This window comes from Calonectris borealis, chromosome Z (genome assembly GCF_964195595.1).
Source record: "Calonectris borealis chromosome Z, bCalBor7.hap1.2, whole genome shotgun sequence".
NCBI lineage: Eukaryota > Metazoa > Chordata > Aves > Procellariiformes > Procellariidae > Calonectris > Calonectris borealis.
The window spans coordinates 18,585,061-18,597,197 of record NC_134352.1 but is presented as its reverse complement, the minus strand read 5'-3'; the positions used below and the strand labels follow the sequence as shown (position 1 = coordinate 18,597,197).

General features: G+C 35.6%; 1 protein-coding gene across 8 annotated transcripts in view; it reads right to left on the bottom strand.

Annotated features, from left to right (window-relative positions):
* DMXL1 (Dmx like 1) overlaps window positions 1–12,137 on the bottom strand; it is an 84,425-nt gene that overhangs the window by 53,149 nt on the left and 19,139 nt on the right. For 7 of the 8 annotated variants that reach the window (XM_075137737.1, XM_075137729.1, XM_075137730.1 and 4 more), the window contains 5 exons: window positions 11,512–11,644; window positions 9,321–9,387; window positions 6,606–6,781; window positions 4,968–5,157; window positions 3,267–3,435 (listed from right to left, as the gene is read on the bottom strand). In XM_075137737.1, coding sequence (XP_074993838.1) covers window positions 3,267–3,435; window positions 4,968–5,157; window positions 6,606–6,781; window positions 9,321–9,387; window positions 11,512–11,644 — 735 coding nt within the window. Of the gene's footprint in view, window positions 1–3,266; window positions 3,468–4,967; window positions 5,158–6,605; window positions 6,782–9,320; window positions 9,388–11,511; window positions 11,645–12,137 lie in introns of those variants that run through there. The other variant, XM_075137735.1, reaches the window with a different exon arrangement.

Genomic DNA, 12,137 nt, shown 5'->3' with positions numbered 1-12,137 from the left:
AAATCCTACCATGAAAAAAAAATATACTAAGTGTATTGCCACTTGTCATTCATTTCACCAACATCATCTACTTTCAGTATTAAATTGCTTGACTGCTACCACAAGAGATTTTCCACAGGGAGGCTCTTTGGTATGCTTACATTAAGATTACATTATGGCCCTGCACTGTTACATCTTCATGATGTAACACTGTCTATTCAAGTTAATTTATCTCGTCTTTTGCTACTACAGCTCATAATTTAAGCAAAATTTCCCAACATTTAGTCCACAATGGAGGCTGCAGTAGGTATACACTGTAATCAAGGAGCACATATGACACTAGTACAGTGACTCTGTAACACCCTCATATAAAGCCAGGATTTCTGATTCCTATAGATTCTGTTATTATTTTACATTGCCCTATGATGCTACTTGGTGACCCAGGTGGCTTTGAAAATAAAGCAGTAATCACAAAGTAAGTGACAGAAGCAAGTATCAGACTGCTGCAGAGTAACATAATCTAAATTAAGTGTGGCTAAAAAGCAGCTAGGTGATTTACTGCAGTTTCCTCATATGGGCCATACAGCAACATGCTAGAAGCTCAACCTAAAAGTCTTCATATATATTGTCATCCCCTTCTGCTCCCTATTTATTACTTTACTTAAATTCCATGCCCTGGGAGACAAAATACTTTTCACTCCAATTCTCGTTTGTTTTTGGTTTTTTTTTAAAGCTAGTGATGGCTTTGAATTACCTACCCTCCAGTCTAGCCTAAGAAAATGGTAACTGAGAGCGCACAGACAGAAGGACCACCATGACTACCAGCAATTTTGTGGTGAGGAGGGGACGCAGCAGGGGAGGGGGGCAAGAAGAGCACCGAGTATTTAAGACATACAGTCTGTCTCCCTAAAAAGGCCAATTAATGTCAGTCTCAAAAATATTGTAATACATTTGACAAAAACAGAACTTGGAGGGAAGAATTCTGTTGACCTCTCTTTGGAAGACAAAACTATAGTAAACGTGAATAAGAAGGTGAACTGGAAAGAGGATTTTTCAGATTAGGTTACAAATTATGTATTTTGAGTATATATCAAAAGATCGCTGAAGAAATCACTTTTATTCCCATTCTCCTACCTCAGAACTACCAACTTCTAACTGATGCTCAGCTCTGGACAAAATCCTTAGTGAATTTCTATTTGCTTCATAAATCACATTCACCCTTTCAAGAAAACTTCTAAAGTAATTGGATTCAATAACTTTTTCTGGATTTGCCTAGAGATAATTTTGCCTTTACAACCACTGCTTATTCCTTTCACTGAACTCCATCCAGGCTGAATACCAGTTTAAATAACACTCTAGTATAAAAGAAGGTCTCAAGGGTTTTGTTGCTACAGTAAAATTAGTTTCAAAATTAACAACAGAACACAAATACAATAAAAATTAAAAAGACATTTCTTTTATACGACAGCATTATTCTTCAAAAAGTGAAGTGAATGAGGGATAAAGCTGCTTTCGCCTTAGTTTTTATCAAGTACTCTGACTGTTGTAATAAGGGCAAATTTTCAAGTGAGAGATCATAAACCAATTTGGTTTAAATTAAATGAAAGAAAATACAATTAGGTTTCCAGATATAATTTAATTTCAAAAGGGCACACTAAAAGGACTACGTAGAGAATCTGGTTAGACTGAGGTACTTAAGGACTTGACTGTGAGGGAGAAGAAATATTCTTTAAATTAAGATTTAAGATGTGAAAGTTACTTCGAACAGAGGTTCTGCATTAAAGGACAACCTGTTATCCTCCAATCTACCAAGTTAAAGATTAAGTGATCCAAAAGACAGTATCAAGATAGATAATATTAATACAGATAACATAGAAGGAATACAAGATTAAAAAGGCCAAAGACAAGTGTTACACACCTAGGAAAACCTTTTACCATTCTTTTCCAAAATTATTTTTATTCCCATTCTGTGAGTTTGCTGTGGGGCACATTTATATTGCAAAGACTATTAAAAGCAAAATTAAAGTTTACTTAGTTATTACGTGTAAACAAACAAGGAAAGAAGTCCATTAAGAGTAGACAAAATAAAAAGATAGTGAAAGATTACGCGCTAGCCACATGAAGATGTTATCTAGGTCCTTGTACAATTTGAAGATGCAGAAATGCAGAGGAGAACTACAAATCTCCAAAAAGCTTTGGAGACATTTTCATTTATGACATTGGGTAGTAACATATATAATGACTGGGACACTTCCTGTAGAAATAGGATAGCATTGATGGTACAGCACCAAACTGCAGGCAGTTTCCTTTTGGTAGGCTGGATGTGATTCTAGTCATATCTGTTACAAGAAACATAAAGCAATACTAAAAGGGGTGAAGACTAACTCTAATCTTACAGGAAGAAGTGTTTACAGCTTGCTTAGCCCAGCAATGGTAATGGAAACCAATAATTCTTTATAATCATACCAAAGACTGTACAGGTACAAATATGAACTAATCATGAACGCCTTTATGTCAAAATTGGTCTTTCAAACAAGGGTCAGTAGGAACAAAAAACCAATTTAAAAATAATATTTATAAGACACAGCTTAACTAGTTTAAGAAAAGGATTATATAGTATGTTTGCTCATTAAGTCTAGACACAGGAAATCACATCACAGCAATAAAACCTTAATGAAAGGCCATTCAATATTGTATTTCTATTCAATGAGCAGACATGCAATTCATTTTCAGCATACATAAACAATTATGAAGACAGAAATATTAGCGACTATAGGGGATTTTCCTTAATGCCTATCAACATACTGCTTGAGTGCAAGAGAATATTAAAGTTCGTGGAACACAAGATGAGGGCATGTTTTGCTTGGTTCAGAGACAGAACAGAAGTACAGGGGTGTGCGGTTATTTCAGACACTTAGTGTCAGGTACTCATTTTAAGAAGCTTGGAAATTTTTTATTTATCAATGTGCTCCCAGTAACATACACAATTCCCAGTAAATTTGTAACTCCAGTTACAAATACTTAGCCTTCTGCATCTCAGACTGTGAATCTCGGTTAAAAGATGACCAAAGATGAAAGACAGCATTACTGTAGAGGAAATCTATTCACATCATTTCATTACTGTAGAAGAAGATTCTTCCATGCATTAAATGAAACCAACATGCTAGTAATTTTGCATTACCATGTAAATACTGTACAAATACATTTGAGCCAGTTAAGCTTACACAGACAACACAGACCTAACAGAAATTGTAGCTCACCCTGTAACAAGGATTTACACTTCTTACCTGTGGCTGGATTGATGCTGGCAGCAATATGGAAGTGACAAAGTGCATTTGCATGAGGAGGGATGTTCCTATGAACTTCATGGGCATCTTGCTGATGGGGAGCATATCCAGTATGTGCTACGACAGCACCCGACCTCCTCCTTCCTCGTCGGAAGTGCCTCAGGTTTAACTGCATGAAGAATAAGGTGTCATTTTTAATTCCTTTCAAAAAGAAAAAGCAGATTTCACCTGTAAGTGGTTTTCTAGATACTTGGGAACAAAATTTTTCAGTCTAAAAATTACTTTAAAGCATCAGTGGAGTTTCCCGCAAAAATTAAAGTATTCGGGTTGTGTCTGCAGTAGAGAGATACCAGTGCCTTCAGACACATTTATGAAGGCCTATACAGTACCTTGACACAGTAACTGCCTCATATTTCAGCATGCAGACAATGTTCATACAGTTTTTATACTTAAACAGAAAATACTATTGTGTTTCATAAACATATACCATACTTATTCAAGATTCTGAAAAAAAATCCAGCAAATCTGAATGATCTCATTTCAAAGTCTGAAAAACAGGTTAAGTACTTTGGATCTGATTGGATCAGTACTTCCACTCCCGCCATAAGGGCCCAATGAGTTTTAAGGTCTTCCCCCCTTTATGCAAATAGATGTTTCCAAGGGAAAAAATAATATTCAATAGATTGACTATGCCAGTATTAAAAAGTCTCACATACTGTACAGTTCAAGGCCATTGCGCTGTAGATGTCCATATAGGCACCAAAAGGTACAGAGTTTGTATTAAGGATGGTATTACACTCTTGGTGTTCTTTTTCACTTGCTATCCTTTGCATCTTACCACAGCATGCTCACGTAAAATAGTTTTCTCCCAATTTTTATGTAATTGTTATTTCTAATCTCTAATATTGCCTCTTATTTTCAACAGGAACACAGAACTGTCTCCAACTTCCTTTCCCTTCCCCACTTTGAATATTTTTTCTTGGCTGTGTTGTGCCTTTCAGCCTGTCATATTTTTCATCTGTGCCACATGCGCTAAGAAAGCACCATGATTGTGCTAAATACATCACTCCATTAAGATAAGAGCACAATATCCACATACTCTCTACATAGCTTTGTAGGAGACTAATGCTTCACCTTCACTCTACTTCCCACTGTTTAGAAAACACTATCCGGTAAAGATCATCTGCCTTAGAGATACAGCTTATGAGCAGTCTGCTCTACTTGAGGACCACAGCAGAAAGACAACAAGGCCATCTTTCTTCCCTCCATTTTATCACTGTTTTTCCACTTGCACAAGCCAGAGAGGTCCCACAACTTTAGAGGTAACAACTGAGCCCCTACCATACATTTTAAGGCAGCATCATTAGTGGGTTTCACATAACCTATATGCAGTATGTGCTCCATACTGCTCCTAGCCCTTTGAACTAGATACTGCAAAGCACTTTGCTTCAGTTACCAAAGCAAAATAGGCAGTATTAGAAGACAGTGTGTCTCCTAATGTGAAAACTCAGCAGAACAGCTGTCAGCACAGCCTTCCTAAGGAAGATTTAAAGTAAATTCACTATTTTATAACATTTTATGCACATCTATGGCATAAAGGATTTCAGCTTATGATACGTGTTCGAGTTACTAATTACATTCCTGTCTAAAATTATATGTGTGTACATGTATTTATTCTCACTGTTCAATTCCACTTCTTACCTCTAAAGCATTTTGCGCTTTTTCCTTACTTGAAGTATTTCTCTTGAAGTTATTTGTGAAGTTCACTAGTTCAGTCCAATTGTTGTATCCTCCACCATACAACAGACTGTCATTGGGTAACAAAGTCTCTGCCCAGAGACGACAAACATTATCCTTACAGCAAGTCAGGAGTACATTGCAGACAGCACCACTAATGAAAGAAAATTTAAGATGTGAAGAAGCTGCCTACTATCACATAGTATCAAAATAAAGCAACAGTACCAAACAGTTTTACATTATCAGTTTTCAGAATTGCACCAAGTAACTTAAAGATACTAAGGAAAGAAAAACTCAACAATATATTCTTAGAAAAACAAATGATGTATGAAAGGCTTTCATATCTATTCAAATATCTGAATATAAATTACTTCAAACTTCATTACACAACTGTGCAACACCAGATCATGGATTTCAATTTACAGAATTAGTCATAGCTGAAACAGCAAGATTTATGTTTTTCTTTTCAAAGTCCTTCACATAAAAAGCTAATCATATTCTGGATACTGTTCTCAATTCCCCAGATCTTACTGCTATATAGCACTTACAAAATCATATATCCAAAACAGAGAAACCAGGGTAATACCAGGAATAGAACAGCCAATTTAAAACTACAAGCTTTTCTTAATTACTATTTCTCCAAATGCAATTTGTGTTTTTTATATATATATCCAAAAAATCCAATTAACCTAAACTAGGCACTGAAAAAAACTATGCAGATATCAGATTTCCAGTTCATGTAAGTTCACAATTTAGTTTTAGTTAAGACTCAAAAACCGTATGGATCGTCTGACTGGACTGTCCAGCAGCAAACTCCCTTAGGCATCATGGAGTAGGTGGATTTTCAAAACTGATTTAAGGACTACAGTAATGGCTTTATGAAGAGTCTTCTACTTAAAGGTTGGTACAAAAGACTGCATAAACTTGCTTAAACACACAGAACGTATGCAGAATTCAAATTGCTACTATTTGGAATAATATGGCAAAAAGATGGTTGCAGGGCACAAAATTGCTAACGCTACTTTAGTTTGAGATTGCAATTTCTGGTGAAAACTAGGGACAGGTCATTTAGGAATCATCAGAACACACACACACACAAAAAAAAATCAAACCAAAATACCAATTCCAAATGATCATTTTAATTCAATTTCCAAATACTGTTTCTGACAGAGGTCTAGTTTTGTACTAGGTAGAAAAATAAATTAAAAGACACGGAAATATTTGAATGTGTGAGAAAGATGACATAAAGTGACAGGACTTTTGAATTGCTCTGATTCCATTAGGACAGAAAGAGAGGAACAAGCTGGGATCAAATGCATGAACGGTCATTTAAGACAGTGCTATCAAGAAGATGCAAAGAGAGATAATTTTACAAGAGCTGATTTTATATTTAGTCCAATCTCTAAGCCAGTCTGTGGGACTCCCTTTCTATCTTTCCAGTTCTTTCTCAGGTAAAAGGATGCTTACCAGGTGTGCAAACTCAATTATTAACTGAAGTAAACTGTACAACTTGTGTGACTGTTGACTGTACAGCTGGGAAGACTGTACAGTTTGGGGTTTTTTTGGGCAATTTACAAACCTCAGGTTATTAGAACTACTGACCGTGGCATGAATTTACTGGTCTTCCTCCATGAAAATGCATTTACTGATCGAGGATGAGCCAAATAAACAAATGAAAAATCAACTTCTTTTGCTTGTTTTTCTGGACTTGCGCCAGGTGGTGTTACGGCTGATCGCCAAGTGTCTGTATTGTACCATACTTTCACAAGACAATCATCCTGGGGAAAGAAAAAAAAGACAGTAAGTAAGACTATCTTGTTTAAGAATATGATGCACTTCAAGTACTTCTGAGTATGTCTGGATTTTCATTTTTCTTTTAAGTAAAATACTCTTCTGATGACAGAAAGTCAGTTCAGCAAACAGAACTTCAAAACCTGATCATAAAGAAAACACAGTAGCAGAGCTTCCTTTTAATCTCTCTTGCCGTTACTAACTTGGATTTCATTTTGCTCTGAATTAGCTGCCAGTTTTTAACCACAGAAATGCAAGCTGTACTGGCTTGAGCTTGTATTCAAATGTTAATACAACTTACTGTACTTTGACAGAAAACCTCCAAAACCTACACACACAAATTTAAATGCTAGGAATACAAACAAGGGTCAAAGATGATATCTCAAAAATCAAGCTCCGCACTGCTCAGTCTGACATTCCAGTCAAAAACTCTGCAAGGATATTACTCCTATAGAAGCTATTTGCAGATTAATTTATTTTTCCACAATTCAGTCATATTGTAACATTAGAATCCATTAAAACTTGACTTTTAAAATAAATAGTAACTGCTACCCATCCAAAAAAAAAAGTGAAATACATAGAGTATATGTTGCCAACAATGACAAAACACTTCTTTTTGATAAAACATGTACTCTAACAATTTTATACGTAATAGTTATCTTAAACATGACTGAATAACTCTCTTTTCAGCCAGTAAATGGCTGAAGACATCACGGAACATATAGCAAGCAATATGACATCCCAAATAAGGAACGGAACATGAGACCTTGTTGCTTTGTTATTATGCCCAGTACAGTTTATCATCAAGGAAGTCTAGTATTTCACTTCATGTGTTGGAAACTAGTCAATTGGAATATAGTTTACTAGAAGAAGAGATCTAGATTATTCTATAGATTTGTTACCTCTTTGTCTCTACCTTAAAGATAGCAAATGCCTTAAAAGTTAGTCTTCTAAGCAAGCATAATGATCTGAAACAGCCAGCTTTAGAGGAAAAAACAAATACCTACAACTAAGCAAAATGTGTTACTCATCTGTTCTTGATGCATACAACTGAATCATGAAAATATGCATGACAACTACCTTTTAAAAGCAAGACTTACCTGCAAACTGAACCATCCCTGAATCTTTGTGCTTCAAGCATGTATTAAGTGACATTATGATCCAAACAGCGACAGCGAAGTTCCACATACTACTACTAAATCAAACACTGTTCTAACCAATCTTAATGTGTACATGCTCATTTTTCATTCACGCTTCCGAAACAGACTAGACCAAACTGCACAACTGTGTTTCATTCTGAAGTCTGAAATTTTTTCTGTCCGGTTAATACTGACCTGGATTCTGTGACACTTAAATCAGGTTTTCACTAATCTCAGCAATTGCATTGTCCTAATTAACCTTACATAGTAGCATTTTGTTCCCTTTTTAATAATTCTGCAGCCTCTGCTAGGTTCTTTAGTTGGTAGCACAAACTTGATGCCTACCTGCATCTGTTAATCTGTGTTAAAACTGCTTGTACTGTTAAGTTTTCTGTTTCTTTTTTAAAAACAGTAATCTGAAAACATTCTTTTTCCCCCCACAGTCTACTTCGATAATCCCGTAAATTGTCACAAGATGGGTCTGGACACTCTTACTAGAACTTTTTGACCAATGCCAATGTGACTCTCCCCTCAAATAAAGACAACAGTATTATTTGCAGAAAACAATTACCCATTTCACACCCCTTAACAAGTAATATAAATTCTCGTATGGATTTGTCACACTTTTTCACTGGATCCTCTACATTATCTTCATTTTTTCTGCTTTGTTAGAATATTATTCTTTTACAAAACCTGAACAACAAGTTTTGTAGTATAAATAAAAGATTAGTTAGTGTTTCAGGAAGTGAAAAGATATAACGGTGACATTTTGCTTTAACTTTTTTGCTTATTTTGCCAAGGGGTTTTATTGCTTTTGCTGATAAAGCATTCAGTGCTGAGCACACAAAACTAATCTGTAAGATTGGCCACAGACACTGACATTAACTATGTGCGAATATACCTGCGGAGGGAAATGTGAATTCTCTTCTATGTACACAAATAAGCATACAGACACATTTACACAAAAAGATGTTAGAGCTATTTTTGATTAATGGCGTCACAGTAATAGTGAAATACTGAACATGTTTCCTCACTAGAAGGATATCCAGCGGTGAGCTCATCCACACATCTCCCCCATTCCCCAAAACTCTTCTCCTTCTGATGTCTTACAATTTGGTACAGATTAAAAATGGGTATTTTAAAATAGTAAGCAGTGAATATTTGTTGGGTGTGTCATCCACCCTCCAGTCCCCTCAAACTACCTTTCTCCCAAATTCTTATTTACAAAAATGCAAAGATGCATAGAGGGATTACTGGAAATACTATGCAAAAAAAAAAATTTTTCATTAAAAAGCGTTTTTTAAAAAAAAAGTGTGGTTTTGTTTTGTTTGTTTGCTTTAATAGCTTATCTGAATTAGTACAATACAAATTAGAAGAAAATGCTTACCTTTCCAGCAGTAGCAAAAAACTCCCCGTCTGGCGAGAATTTCATTAAACAAACTTGAGAGGCAGTTCTATGAAATAAAGGCAATTAAAAATAGAAAATAAGTTTTAAGAACTTTTTGAGAATTCTAAACAGTTTTTTCCCCTTGAACTCAGGAAAGTGATTTAATTCTTATATGCAAGTGTTCCTTGTATTGTGTGAAACAACTTAAGCTTTAACAAAGTCCAGAAGGACTAGGAGGTAAACTTGTGCGCAACACATGGTTGCAATCACAGAGGAAAAACAGAAAACCAAAAAGCTGCAGCTGAGGCTGCTACAATATCCAATATTCCAAAATATCATAAGAGAAAAACAGCTGCTAACAGATTAAACCCTATGCAATATGCTCTACTTCCACTTCACAGTCATTTGGATTTCAAATTGATTTCTGCTGTCCCATATTATCTTCCATTTTACCTGAATGACACCTCCATTTCTCATGCTTCCTACAGTTGGAACCAAGGAAACAAAAAGGCATAAAAAGAATAATGTAGTTAACTACTGGAAAGCAGTTTTTACATTAATGGTCACCAGTAAAAGATGTCACACCAAAATAATCTGAACTTAAGTACGTGGTTCATTTTTGCTGTGTTTTACTTTCATTCGAAACACTAATAAATGAGCTTTTTTTACAGGTTTTGAAGCACTGAGTGATTGCCTAAGTGACAGGCTTATTAATGGCAACAAGAACATACAAGAGTTTAATTGTGCAGCACAAGTACAGTGTACATTTTCATCTTGAATTAATTAGACATGTATAACAAGTTGTAAGGCCTAACTTTCAAGAAGGATTAAGTTAGCCATCAGGTCAACAAAAGCATGATGCATTTAGTGTATGTAGTAACAACAGTAAATCAATTACAAAAGCTGTGCATCAAAGAAAGTCACCTGACAAAGCAAGTTCTGTTGACCCTTTCCAGGACCTATTGGTTCAAAGTACACAACACTCAGCTCGCTCTCCTCCACAAAAGAGTTTAAAAGAGGGAAACAGGTGGAGAGCTATGAAGACTTCTATAAGGTTCATGATACAAATGCAAAACATATTATTGAAGGGCCAGAAGAAAAGCAGTATCTGTATGATCTTGACTATCGTTACCACAACCCCAGATTCTAAAACCACACCCATGGCATTCTATCTACAGGCTGACTCCACCTCTTCCTAGGCTGAGAGAAGAGGGTCCAAAGGTGTCTCAATAACTTCAATTTCTTTTATTTAGAAAGTCCATCATATTCAAAGGAAAACTTTTCAGTTATCGGTTGGATGATCTTGGGATTTTAAACACATCCTTGATAAAAGTTAGAGAGTACACAGAAAAAGGAACAACTGAAGGATGACAAAAGGATTTTTTGAGGTACATCCAGCGAACTACCTAACTAATGCTAAGTGCTTTATAAAGAATAATTTCAGGTGGGTCCCTCCAGCCAGCAACTTTGGAAGACTTCTTCAAGGAGACTGCCATACGGTACACTGGTCCCGAGTGAATAGTGCACCTGATGTATTAGAAAAGTTTTCCTATGGCAGGAGGGACTGTGGTTTACATGGTCTATAAACTGAAGTACTAAACAAACTCTTCTGAATGTACCCATACATATACACAAAGATTAAAATGATTAATCAACATGAATACAAGAACAGCATTCAGAGATGCAGTAAAACAGAATGCACCCATCTTTGCATGACTGTTCCAAACATCCAGAATAAACACAGAAAAAGTAAAAGGTGTGTGAAAGGGGGTGGATGTATGAGAAAGAAAGAAAGGTGCAGTACATTGACATAGAAGGAAGTTTATTTTAATCAGTCCTGCAAGCACAATAATTTTCAAACATGCAGTTTTCACCCTACTTCTTGTACAAGGAACAAAGTCTACTGGGGACAGTCTCAATAGCAGCCTTCCCTCAATATTTTACTTCCCTCAATACAATTGAACAACTGCCTAAGAACATAAACTAGCCCAAAAACAATTACAACTGATCTTATAGGAAGAAAGAAATGTCACATATTCAAGGGAAATATGATTCAAATTTACCACATATCAATAATATTTATCAAGTAACAGTATAGAATAGGATTTCACTGAACTACACTAAGTATTTAATGTGAAAAGTATGAATCAGAAAAAAAAAGGAATTACTTGTCTTTAAACGAGTTTCTTACTTGCATTGCCAGATACACCTCCATTCTCCGAGTCCAACATCTGTTCTTTCAGTATTGTCATTGTCAGAAGGGTTTTCCAAAGGAACATTGGACCAAAGCTGAAGACAACTGGAACCAGTCAAAAGGCGAGTGCCTAGAACAAATATTTATAACAATATAATTATGAAAGAAGTAGCAAAATATAGACTGCCATAAAGAGAGAGAAAAAAACACTTTTGCAAAGCTGAAACTGCAGAACAAAATATGCCAGATACTATCTTAACATCTTTTCTATAGCAAAGTTACTATAAAAGCAGTGTGCCTTTTACACATTCCCCTACATGGATGCAGCTTGGGTCAATCTTGCAAGAAGATAACTCTCATATATTATAAGACTATCTACAGTTCAATTAGTGAAAATTAATCAAATTTTCAAAGTAATTATTCTCTAAAAGAAACACCTAGAGCTACTGTAGACATCCCTCTTTCACCACAAATACTTACCATTTAAGCCATATTTTTAAACATTAGATCTCTGAGATTAGGATAATCGAGTAAGACCATACAGATGCACCAAATATTTGGGCTCTCCTACAACAAGTGACAAAAGGTAGACTTCACTCCACTTCGCTATTCTCTATCATGCT